Source organism: Aspergillus wentii, assembly GCF_001890725.1.
Source record: "Aspergillus wentii DTO 134E9 unplaced genomic scaffold ASPWEscaffold_1, whole genome shotgun sequence".
NCBI lineage: Eukaryota > Fungi > Ascomycota > Eurotiomycetes > Eurotiales > Aspergillaceae > Aspergillus > Aspergillus wentii.
In genome coordinates, this window is record NW_024467832.1 from 4,118,027 (window position 1) to 4,130,235 (window position 12,209).

Sequence of the window (12,209 nt, forward strand, 5' to 3'; positions counted from 1 at the left end):
ATGTAGAAACATGTAGTATGCCAAATTAGGTGTAATTTTGTGTTTTTCAGAATATGGTTACAAACCAGGTTGGGTGCTATGTACAGTTGTGACTTCGACTTTTCCGACGGGAAACTCCTCTCCAAGAAAGTAACATTAACCATACATTTTGAAACCCGGGAGTTTGATGCTCCGTAGTATATTCCTCTTCCCTTCAAAAATGATATAACCCGTCTTTAGAAAACACCTTTGATTCCGATTCTAGCCACAACAACGGCGCACCGACCTGGGGAAGAAAAGAAATAGTAAAAAAACAAAACAGAGGATCAAAAAAAGGCGTTGATCCTTTCTCATGCTGCTCATCAAAAAACATGCAGCCCGTTTAGCTACCAGGGACGAGACCCTTGAGGCCACCGCCAATGTCTCCCTCACGAGCGGCAATTTCGAAGTATCCGTAGATAATACTAAACGAGTTGTTAGAAAAGAAATTCGTAGGACAGAGATAAAGTAACTTACGTGACAGCGAGAAGAATACCGGTACCGCTACCAAGGGCACCGAGGAGGTCAGAGGTAACAGAGAGGGCACCAATGCAAGCACCACCGAAGGCGGCAGCAGTGGGGATAACTCTCTTGAGCTCCTTGTACATGCTCTGCTCACGGTGGCCGGCCATGACGAGACCCTGGTCCTTGAGCTGCTTGGCAACGTCACGGGGGGCGGAGCCGGAAACCTCAATCCAGGTCTTGGAGAAGAGAGCACAAGCGACAAGCATGAAGGCGATGTAGATAGCGGTGTGGATGGGGTCGAGGAGAGCCTCCGTGAAGTTAAGGGGAGGAGACATGTAGTAAGCAATACCAGAGGCAGCGTGGAGCTGGGCGGAACCCTCACGGGGCTCCCAGACACCGAGAAGCTTGACAAGAATGTTGTCAGAGAAACGCGAGTACAGCATCTGACTGATCAGGAAGATGTTGGAGCACAGAGCAGACTGGAGCATGATGGGCATGTTGGAGGTGTAGAAGAGGCGGACGGGGTACGAGCCACGCATTCCACGCTGGCGGGAAGACTTGACCGGGATCTCAACACGGAATCCCTGGAGATAGATAACAGCAGCGAAAACGGCGAGAGTAGCCAAGAGGTTCATGACGTTGGGGAGGTTCTGGCGGTAGAAAGCCTCGCGCAGAGCACGCTGCTTGTCGGACCAGGTCAACAGAAGGTGGAACAAAGCGATGATGGCACCCTCGAATTCGGGACCACGGCCAGTGTTGATGGTGGTGGGGGAGAAAGCCTTCCAGACAATGGACTCGCAAATGTTGGTGGCGATGAAAAGGGAGATACCGCTTCCAAGACCGTAGCCCTTCTGGAGCAGCTCATCGAGGAGGATGACAACCAGGCCGGCAACAACAAGCTGAACAATCAACAGAACGCAGATACCAGCACCGAGGTCACTGGGCTGGCCGTAGAGACCAGTCAGGACGTAGACACAGGCCTGTCCGAAAGAAAGGATGATGGCAAAAAGCTTCTGAGCAGTCTGGTAGAGCTCACGGTCGGTCTTGAGGTCGAGGTTGACATCAATGAGGTGGGTACCAGCGAGGAGCTATCGAAGCACAGAATCCGTTAGCCATGGTCTAGAAAGAAACAACAGCTTGATGCCACATACCTGGAAAACCATGCCGGAGGAGATGATGGGGGTAATACCCAATTCCATCAGAGTACCCCGGTTACTGGCCAGCATCATACGAAGCCAGTAAAGGGGATCCGAAGTGTCGGAGGAGACGATACCATAAAGAGGCATCTGGCTCATTACCAAGAAGATCAACAAGGTCAACTGTGAAGCAGAAGCGTTAGTATTGCCATTCTGTCCCATTTGTTCAAAAGACCACGCCGCAACATACCCCAGTCCACATCAGTTTCTGGTTGAAGGGCACCTTGGTCTCCGGTGCTGCCACCTCCGGGAGGAGGGGCGTGAAGGGCTTGATCAAGTCAAGAAAGCGAACTATTATCCAGAATCAGTATTTGCTGATCAATTGAGGCAAAAGAAAAGGAGCTGTCGCGATGGTGCTGCGATCGCGTGTAGGGGAACTCACGTCCGCTCATTGTGACTGTCCACCTCCCAGAAAATAAATATTAAAGGGAATAAAGCTGGAGTGAAAGACCAGCTGAGGGAGTGGAAGTTACAGAAATGGAAAAGAAAGAAAAAAGGAATTAAAGAAGAAAAGAAAAGATCGGGGGAACAGAAGGGGAGGAGGAGGATGATGAGGTTCGAGTTCGGGTCAAGGTCAGTAGACGCCTCGCTGGCCACTTTCCCAGCCACGCTAAGCCGGTTGAGGCCACTTGGTCGCTTCACCCTGTTGGGCTGTTCGCGATGCACGATGAGGGTCCATGGATTTCCCCGTACTTTTATTGAGTCATTTCACCGATTGATTGAGGATAGCTGTTAAGATCGCTCTGCTTATTCTATGCTACACAGAGTTTTATTGCAATGCCTCTACTGTGAATCCATTCGGGTCAATACCTTGTCGTCACGTGGTATTGGTGAGATGCATCAATTTCCATACAAAAATCAGAAGAAAACTTGTTATTTAGTCAAACTGATACATCATTTCATTCATGATTTTCAAAATCTTTCGTGGATATGTTATGGAATCTTCGACCGCGCCAATGATGCTTATTCCTCCAGGGGACAAGTCCAACCAGCAATCTGTTCCTTGGTATCTTTGCTTCCACCCAGTTCCACATATCCGTATGTAGCTTTTATATATGTACCTTCGTTCGATGGTCGTCTGAAACAAAAGAAATGAGCGACATAATGAAACAAACAAAAGAAAACAACCCCTGAACTTACGGGCCAACGAGACCGAGACAATCGTCGATGACCATTTCAAGTTCGCCTAGACGTCCTTTCAGACCTTGATTTTCCTCCTTCAGAACACCCATGACGCTCCAAGCCTCGGAGGCTGGCACACCGTAGCAAATGTTGCACTTGGAAGAGTTGCCCCTCCAGGAGCTACCAATACTGGTCGACGCAAGTCCCTTCAGGACGCGGTCATACGTCGATGGACGCGTGGGTGTGGGTGCAGGTGCAGGTGCAGATTTAGTTTCCTTCTGACTTGCCTGCAGATGGGTGGCCGCTGGTGTTGGCAACGCGATTTGAGACATACTCGGGGACGGTGCGATTGTGGAAGCGGGTGATTCAAGACCATCCCGACGGGAGAACACACTCTCAGCTAGACTTTCATCGCCGGACTCAAAGCCAGAATCGCTTGTGTACGTGCCATTGCTGGCACGTTTCAGACTTCTCTTAGGAGTTTGGAGCTCGCTTCCCGCATCGGAGAGGTCGTCGTCGGTAGGTCTCACAAGCAATATACTGCGATGGCGTGCCTCATCCTCTCTCTGACGCAGTTGTCTTTCGTTTTCGAGCTCCTCGGCCATCGCTTTCATGGCCTTTTCTTGCTGAAGAACCTTTTCTGCCATTCCATCCAGTTGGATCTTCAAGTGTCCGACGCGCGTGCGCGTTTCTTCGAGTTCCTCCTGCTTCTCGTTTTTGTCTGCCATAGCCTCGTGCAAGGCAAAAGTCCTTTGCTTGTAGGCCGACTGCAGTCGTCGAATCACATCGCCTGCGTTGTTCCGCAAGGCATCGAACGCTTCCTTATCGTTGAGGTCGTTGGAACCTGGCGGGAACAGCGCGGCGGTGATATCCAGGTTCAATAAATCGTCATCTGCGGGCTCGGGGACGTCCGATTTACTTTCTTCCTGACGCTTCAACCCGAAGAAGGAGAATCGGTTTGTTGAAGTAACCTGTTTCAATGGGGAGGTTGGCGTCATTCGTTTCTGTGCTCGACTCATGGGTGAAGAGGTTGGAGATCCAAACCCCGTGGGTTCCTGGGTGGACACCATTCTGGCTGGCTCGTCTTTTTGTTGCCTCAGAGCTCCCAAGTTCACTGGCTCCGACTTTCCTTGGAACCAACCAGAGAATAGCTTCGCGCCGTCTCCCAGTTTCTTTTTGGCGATGTTTTCGGTCGGCGGGTTCGATAGCTTGCCGTGGGGTTCTAAATCTTCGAACGTTTTTGACTGGTCCACGAAGAGTTGCTTGGATGGCAGAGGGGTCTGTCGTGGTAGGATTTCGGTGTTCGCCCGGCGATGAGAAGAGGGGGGTTGTTTGAGGGACAGTGGGGATAATAAATCGGAGCTCTGTGTCAACGAACTTGCAGGGGGGTCCTCGTGGGAAACCTGGCAATCATCGTAGGGCTGCTGACCCTCTGCGACCTCGACGGATGATGATGTTATGGAGGATGGATCTCGACTGTCAAGGGCGGGCACCGCTGTAATTGAAGGATGCTCGGGGCCTTGGAGCATTGTCGAGCTCGAGCTTGACTGGATAACTGACTAAAAGGGATGGAGCCTGGAATGGTGTAGGGGTGCGACTTGTCACACCAACGACCACTTGGACAAGGGCTGGAATGCCACGTCGATAGGCCGTCAAGTCCAATGCACGGTTACTGGCCGAACCCCGAGTTTGGAGAAATAATTAACGGCCAACGGGGGAGGAAAAGGAGAGCTGGAAATGAGCACCTCCCCGGTGGGTCTCTCCTTTTTCCCGTTGAATATGGGGGAGATGAAAAGGAGCAAAGACTTCCCCAGACGGACGCGTGTGATAAAATAATAATGCCAAATAGTACGCCCGGTGGCAGCAATAATGTTAACCAGAAGAAGAAAATGAATATGAATAGAAAGAGAAGAAGAAAAGAGGACGTGATGGTCGAGATTCGACTTGATTTGACGGGCTTTCTAAAACAAACGCCAAGCGATAGTAGACCCGCACGTGTGCCTGTCAGTGTCAACACGGCAGAAACAGACGGCGATGTTTAGGATTGAAGATGAGGTTCAGATGGACAGGGCTAGTAGGTGATTTAGATGGTTTGAGATCTCATTCACCACCTCAGATTTAGGATCGAGTGGGAGTCGTTTCTATCGCAACTTGACCTGCAGGTGGGCAACTAGCGGCACAATTCTTTTTATTGAACATGAAATATCGCGAGGTTGGGCTCTTTTAGTAGGCGATATCACCATCGTCGATCGCCGAAAATGCGGTGGCTGAACATCACCAGCTTCTTCTGCTGCTCCACTGCTGGAGGCAAAGCGCCAAACACATTGTATCTTCATCTCTGCTCGGGAGCACCGCATTTATTCTTAGAGCAATTTGCCCCATGGCCTTGTGGTTCTCATCGTATCGTTGGTCATCGTCAACCAGACGACGTCACCTGCAGGCATCAGAGATCGTTCGTTCGCTCGTGATGGTTTTCATGGTGACTGGAATGTTCGATCTTCTTGCTTCTGTCTGCTGGTTTGCTGGTCTGCTGGCCATGGTAAGTATGCATTATCAGGATACAGAATTCAAGTAGCAGGATCCTTGCTGGTCTCTTCCGGCCTGTAAATTAATGTCCAGACGATCCCATCCTCGCTTGAAATTAAGCAATACATAAGCTCGGCAATGACCAAGCAATTGACGGCCTTGGATGGCTGGATGTTCACGGAGTAAGGAGTACAATAGCATCATGGTGTAATCACCAGCCATAGGATCCCAGGTGTGATGAATGGCAAATGTAAAGCCGTTGATATTCCTCTCGTAGAGGGAGGAGAAGTTAGAATGGAGGTTGTTGGAGAACCCACGGGTGCTGCACAATAATCTCCACCACGTCTGCATCATATCACATCCACCTCTCTCTTTCCGACAACCACACAGCCCACAAAACAGACACCATGGCATCGTCTGTCGCGGCTGGATTGAAGCATCTATCAAATGCTCTCGCAACACCGGATCAGTTATCCAATTCCTCCTCGTCCATCGATGGCGTCGCTCCCGACCTTGAAGCTTCGATCCGCTTCGCCGGTGCCGAACTCACCCAAGCAGCTGGAATCTTACTGCGATTGTCGCAGGATATCATCGCCAAGGCTATTGTGACTTTTACGCGTTTTTGGCTTGGTTCGGAGGGTGGAAGTCTCCGGATTTACTCGGTCAAGGTTCGACAGAAAGCGTCACAAATTAAAGCAGAAGAATCATTGGCTGACTATACTGGTACGAACAGGATGTGTCGGCCGCAGCTCTATATATGACCGCCAAACTCTCCTTCCAACCCACCTCACCTCGCTCGGTTCTAAACGTATACACATTTTTGCTGTCAAAGGATGCGTCGCCTTTGTGGTTCGTGAACCCCAACGGATCTGGGGAGAAGCCGTCCCCGGAGACATACTACCTCTCTGAGGGAGGCTACCAAACCCAGCGAACGGTTTTGCTACGCATCGAATCGGTCATCCTACGTTCTATGGGTTTTAATACACACGTTGCGCTACCTCACGCCATCGCCCTGACCTACCTTCAAACCCTTGGCACATCCTCATCCGCCGTCGCGCGACGAGTCTTTGAGCATCTTAACGCAGCTCTTCTCTCGCCCCAATTGCTGTATGTTACTCACCAGCCAAACGCTTTGGCGGTATCTGCAATCTACTTGGCATCACGGGAGGAAGGCGTGAAACTTGTGGATGGAGATTGGTGGGAGGTCTTTGATGTGGACCGGGAAGAGCTTGGGTTTTTGGTGGTAGCCATGAAAAGTATGGAAGGATTTGCGCGCGCAGAGATGGAGAAGTGGAAAATGCGAACCGTTCCCATGAGCGTGGATGAAGTGGAGGCCGAAATCGAAAGGAGGAGAATGATGGAAGAGGGCGAGTGAGATGGCCAGTCCGTCTTGATCTCGGTTCCTATACTCCAACTGTCCTGGATATCACATCTGAGACATTGCGAAGACGCATACCCATACCATCGGTGGATCTCTAATGACTTGTTATGTCTTTAGAAACCAGGCCAAAATCCAGGCGATCTGGTATTCTGGAGAAGATCTGGCTGTCTCGCCTGCCTGCCACAGGCCATGTCGCACCCTTTCAAATGCCCGTGTCTATGGAGAATATTCAACAGGCAGCAGGCTTTTCTATGGAATTTCTATTCATATTTCTGGGACTTGTCTCAGTGCCGATCAGATGAATATATATCTTTCTTGCTGGGTGGCTACATAACCAACCCCAAGTGAATAATAATAAATCAATATTTCCCTAGGAATCCCAGAAGACTGTAGATAGAAAACACATGACCAATACAGCAGATATCCCTATCTAATTGCTGTTTTGTGACGAACATCTCAGCCACATGATGTACATACCCCGCGTGCATCAGTCAGACTCACCCGCCACTTTCTGCCCATCACGATAACTCTCCGCTACTTTCATCATCGCCATCTTCCTCCCCTGCATTCTCCCCACCCTTTCTTCCAATACACATTACACTCACTCCCCTTTCATCTATACATACACCACCAGAAACAGAATACCTTTCAAAATAAATCGAGAAATACCATGAATATCCTTCATTCCACCCTATCAACCTGGCGAGACCGCCTCGCCCCCGTCTCCCGCACTTCCACCTTCCGCAACACCGGCCAGATCACACCGGAAGAGTTCGTCCTTGCCGGTGACTACCTCGTCTACAAGTTCCCCTCGTGGTCCTGGGCCGATGCTTCGTCCCCCGCTAAGCGCGTTTCCTACCTCCCACCCGGAAAGCAGTTCCTCGTCACTCGCGGTGTGCCATGTCACCGGAGACTGAATGATAACTTTGCCGGAGATGCGGGCCTTGAGGACGAGATTGTAAAGGATATGCTGTCGGGCGGGGGTGAAGCTGGCGATGACGATGGCGATGACGGGTGGCTGCGTACCGGCGGTGGTCGAGACGTTGGGGACCGCCAGGAAGCTAGAATACAGGATGTCCGGACAGTGGATGAGTCAGGCAATGTGGGTGAACGAGAGGAGGAGGATGATGAGATTCCAGACATGGAGGACGACGATGATGACGAGGAGGCGATCATCAGAGAACCTGTCGGCGGCTCGGATACTACCCAGTATATTTCCCCATGGCTGTCTGCATCCGAACTGATATACTAACAACCCTCCAGACCTACTCGTACATACAACCTCTACATCACATACGCCAATTTCTACCGTACCCCCCGTCTCTATCTATCCGGTTATCTCTCTCCATCCGAACCCCTCCCCCCACCCCTAATGATGGAAGACATCGTGGGCGACTACAAAGACAAAACCGTCACCCTGGAAGACTTCCCCTGGTACGACGGCAACGTGAAAATGGCCACCGTACACCCTTGCCGCCACGCCTCGGTCATGAAGATCCTCCTCGACCGCGCCGATGCCGCCCTCAAGCTACGCCGGGAGAAGCTCAAGCACGCCCAATCTTCTGCAGCGGCCTCCAACGCCCCCGGAAGCGGTCTGGAGGGTCTGGTCGATGATACCAAGGGTCTTTCTCTGGGCGACCACCACGACAAGCACTCAGGCGATGAATGGGAGGTTCTCCAGCACGATGAAGAAGACCAGGTTGCCATTCGGGTAGACCAGTATCTGGTTGTTTTCCTCAAGTTCGTTGCCAGTGTAACGCCGGGTATTGAGCATGATTTCACTATGGGCGTATGATTTGAATTATAGCTGTTTCTGATTGCTTACACTGGGGATATCACTTTTCTTTTGGTGCTCGGTGTAGGGTATCTTTACTATGATGATATGATATACGAAGCTAGTTGATTCATAACAGGTGCGATAAACTATCTAATAATATTACTGTTCACATTGGTAGACAACTATACGCTGAAGTATTAGACAACATGAATAGAAACCATCTAGCCATACGAATATCAATATATTGAATTCAAATCATCTGCACTGGTATGATAATCGAATCGATTCATATAACTGATAATGACACAATGAATAATGAAAATCTAAATAAATAATTTTTTTTTAAAAAAAAGGCCTCTCCAAGATCCATCCAATCTGATATATCAGACACGGGGTAGACAGAAACACCACAAGAAAAAAATATAACACATCAGAGAAATAAAGAGATAGAGAAAAAGAAAGAAAAAAGAAAATGTCACAAGATATGTCCCCCCATCTGTTCTATATCACCGTCACCGTATTTTTCTCCAGTCACTCCTTTTGATCATCGGTCACCTTCTCAGTCTGCACATTCCTGTTGCTTACACTCGCACATACACCACGCGCTTCTCGACCCTGCAAGAATCAGCGGGCGGCTCGTGGTGCTCCTCAGCCGGGGGAGCAGGAGGCTGAGATTCTTCCACGGGAGGCTGAGGCTCAGGAGTAGGCTCGGGGGTATCCTTGGGCGGCTCAGGAGCAGGAGTATCAGCAGGAGGGACAGGAGGAGCCTGCTCCTCTTGCTCAGGCTGAGAGGTATACGAAGCGGACTGCTCAACGTCGTAGCTGTTGGAGTAGTAGTTGCCCAAGTCGACGGAGGGGCCATCGGGGATACCGGCGTTGAAGTTGTTTCCTGCGGTGGTTTGGCCAGACTCGGAGACGGACTCGGATGCTGAGTTTTGGGATCCGTCGGTGTTGGTGCTGGACTCGGCGGAGGCGCTTTCTGCGTTGTTGTTGGAGAAGTAGGAGCCGGTGTTGTAGGCTGGGCCGTCGGGGATGCTGGCGCCGATGTTGGCGCCTGCTTCGGTGTTGGTTGTGGTGCTGGTGGTTGTGGTGGTGTCGCTACCGTAGTCTCTTGTTTCCATGCCGTTCTGTGATATGTTAGTTAGTTATTGGTTTGAGGTGTTGGTTGGGAAGATTGGGGATGTACCTGAGCAGGGAAAGGTGCAGCGAAGACGGCAGCAGGGCCAACAGCCAAGAAGAGGCAGAAAAGAGCTTGACGAGCTTTGACGTTGTAGAACATTTTTAGAGATTGACGTACAGACGGTGTCTGAAAGAATGAAAATGTATAAAAGAGTGTAGGTTAAGAATGAATGACTTCCTTGAAGGAATGGAGAAGGAGTGACTGCCCAGTGATTTGGAGGATGATGATGTACAATTCCATCTCGAATCCAGCGAAAACCACCAACCTTTTGTACTTCTCGAGAATGTCTGCTTGCTGAGATACTTCCTCGTAGGGGGCATGGGATGGAACAAAGGATCAGGCTAGACCTCTGCAGGGCAAAGTGTATCTTACCCCAGTATAAGCGCCACAGGGGCGTCTATATGCAAGGTACTGTCTATTGTGAGCACAGCAGACAAAGGAGCCGAGTCATTGTATAGGAAATCATCCCCGCATGCACATCTTGGGGTTGTATTCATGGCACTGCAAACTAATGTATCGCCCCTTTTCATCCCAGGGCGTTTGGAGCTGAGAAGCAGTCAGGCCTGGTGATCCCACACGTGCGTCAAAGTGAAGTGCAGTAGACATACATAGAAGCAAGGGGTATGGGGATCCGAGACTATCGGATGTGACCGAGTCAATCAAAAACAGAAACTGAATGCATCAAGTCCAATAAAATCCCGATTCATTCGATACGGTTATACACATCACACGCAAGGCGGGCTGGTATCCTACCCAAGCTAGACATACTATCCAAAGGTATCACCAAAAATAAGATCAAATCCACAAATATAGTAGTTGACGAGACAGCCCGCACCAGGAAGGCAGCGCGAAACAAATACGTAAAACATCCATATATTGCATTCATCATCCGTGAATCATATCCAAATATGAGCAGGAGGTTCCGGACTGGAACCCCGTTCATAGCACATGAAATGAACAGGAGTACCTGTACTCCGTATGTAGAAGCGGGCGTATATTGGTAGCACGAACCAAAAATAACATCTAGATCCCATTGTAGTTTGATATTCCAAAAGCAGTCCCAAAATTAGTCGTATTTTTGAACTTCAGCTCCGGCTCTCCTTGGCTAGGGGGCTCGGTGCCTTCCTTATGGTCGTCCTCAGGGACGGCGGTGGTGACGGACAAGGCCTGTTTGGCCTGATTAAGGAGCTTCTGGTCGAGCTCCTGCAAAAACCCGCTGTCATGCTTTTCGTCGTTTAACAAGGAGAGCGGCCCTTTGAGGGCCGGGTCGTCGGGAGGATCAGGAAAGTATGAATCAGAGTTCTCGACAGGCTGATGAGCTTCAGTCCCTACAGGGGCGATAGGATCCTCCTCGTCCAACGCGCCTGGCGAAGTTTGATCAGTGGCCGTCGCGGGATCCAAGGGATCAATGACAGCCATGGGGGTGTGGCCTGCATCCCTTGTCAGTCTCCAGTCAAGTGGCCCTAGCTCGGAAAGCTTGAGCTTGAGGGTAGCTTTGTGTTCAAGGGCTGGCCGGTGTGAGGTTGGAGCTGAAGAGATATCTGGAGGCGATGAAGATGGCGGTGTCATGACACGGGCTACAATCTCCGGCGGCAATGCGGAGGACCTGAGCGTAATGCCGTCGAGTTTGCTATCCAATTTTTCAATCGGCACCGGCACGCTATCAGCCGCACGAGACCGGGGCGAGAGGGCTGCATCCAGTGACAACGCCGGGTGATTTTCCCCTTGCTGCGTAGGGGAGGGAACCTGGCCAGGGCTGAGAGTGTCTGACTTTTCAACGTCGTTGAACACTCTAGTGGGTCGCAGCGCGGGGCTAGAGCCCTCCCACACTTGGGGATGAGAGAGACTTGAATCAGACAAAGGGGCATCAAGCGGACGAGGAGGAAATGAAGAAAGGCGTGGAGGTGATAATGTATTAGAAGCGGGATCATGACTATCCCCTCTCTCCAGCAACGACTCCTCCAACTCGACAATCCTCAACCGTAACAATGTCCGCTCTTTTTCCCACAACTCCCTCTCTTCAGCGAAGAGCGCACGCTCAGTCTCAAAATTCATCCTCTGGCGATCGAGGAGCGACCGCGAATGCTCGACGAAACTGGCGCCCAGCGCCCGTATATAATCTGGATTCGAGGCGGGGTTGCTGGTCGACACGGACTGCGCACGACGAACGGGAGTTGCGGTCGGAGAAAAGCGCACCTCCTTGTAATGGCTGCCATGACCGTTTGGACTTTTTGTGGCAGGTTTCATTTTTTCTTGTGTAAGAATAAGGATTGTCGACTAGTCGGTGAGGGAAGAGGGGAAGGGGAGGATAGAGAAGGAGAAGGAGAAGGAGAAAGGAGACAAAGGAGAAAGAGAAAGAGCAGGATTAAAGTATGCTCGATAAAGGAGGGGTGTGGTAGTACTGCAAGACAGACTGTCAGCTGGCTAATAAGAATGACATTAAGGATGGATCGTGGAGGTGGTGGAGAGAGAGGATCAGGCACGGGACAGGACAGGAACCACGTACGAGGGAGTGGATAAAGAATGGCTGGGCTAATGATGGGG

General features: G+C 50.6%; 6 protein-coding genes across 6 annotated transcripts; 2 read left to right on the forward strand and 4 right to left on the reverse strand.

The window, feature by feature from the left end:
• Positions 1-11: 11 nt before the first annotated feature.
• ASPWEDRAFT_125550 (translocon subunit SEC61) lies at positions 12-2,414 on the reverse strand. Its single transcript, XM_040829197.1, has 5 exons — positions 2,062-2,414; positions 1,870-1,970; positions 1,635-1,802; positions 496-1,571; positions 12-443 (listed from the first exon to the last, which is right to left on the reverse strand). The coding sequence occupies exons 1-5, from the start codon at positions 2,069-2,071 to the stop codon at positions 362-364; spliced, it is 1,437 nt and encodes a 478-aa protein (XP_040695245.1). The 5' UTR covers positions 2,072-2,414; the 3' UTR covers positions 12-361.
• A 228-nt stretch (positions 2,415-2,642) lies between these two features.
• ASPWEDRAFT_23648 (uncharacterized protein) lies at positions 2,643-4,330 on the reverse strand (the record flags this gene model as incomplete). The annotated part of the gene is made up of 2 exons (XM_040832513.1): positions 2,643-2,757; positions 2,820-4,330. The coding sequence occupies 2 exons, from the start codon at positions 4,328-4,330 to the stop codon at positions 2,643-2,645; spliced, it is 1,626 nt and encodes a 541-aa protein (XP_040695246.1).
• Positions 4,331-5,734: 1,404 nt separating this feature from the next.
• ASPWEDRAFT_102379 (putative cyclin) lies at positions 5,735-6,702 on the forward strand (the record flags this gene model as incomplete). Its single annotated transcript, XM_040827473.1, has 2 exons — positions 5,735-5,995; positions 6,061-6,702. The coding sequence occupies 2 exons, from the start codon at positions 5,735-5,737 to the stop codon at positions 6,700-6,702; spliced, it is 903 nt and encodes a 300-aa protein (XP_040695247.1).
• A 676-nt stretch (positions 6,703-7,378) lies between these two features.
• Positions 7,379-8,503, forward strand: ASPWEDRAFT_167586 (ATG3/ATG10 family protein; the record flags this gene model as incomplete). The annotated part of the gene is made up of 2 exons (XM_040830166.1): positions 7,379-7,917; positions 7,972-8,503. 2 exons carry the CDS (start codon positions 7,379-7,381, stop codon positions 8,501-8,503), a joined length of 1,071 nt encoding a protein of 356 aa, XP_040695248.1.
• A 563-nt stretch (positions 8,504-9,066) lies between these two features.
• Positions 9,067-9,764, reverse strand: ASPWEDRAFT_167587 (putative cell wall protein; the record flags this gene model as incomplete). The annotated part of the gene is made up of 2 exons (XM_040830167.1): positions 9,067-9,612; positions 9,672-9,764. 2 exons carry the CDS (start codon positions 9,762-9,764, stop codon positions 9,067-9,069), a joined length of 639 nt encoding a protein of 212 aa, XP_040695249.1.
• A 924-nt stretch (positions 9,765-10,688) lies between these two features.
• On the reverse strand, positions 10,689-11,915 carry ASPWEDRAFT_101496 (uncharacterized protein; the record flags this gene model as incomplete). Its single annotated transcript, XM_040827392.1, has 1 exon — positions 10,689-11,915. A coding segment is annotated over one exon (1,227 nt), but the record flags the coding sequence as incomplete, so codon positions are not given.
• Between the last annotated feature and the right edge of the window lie 294 nt (positions 11,916-12,209).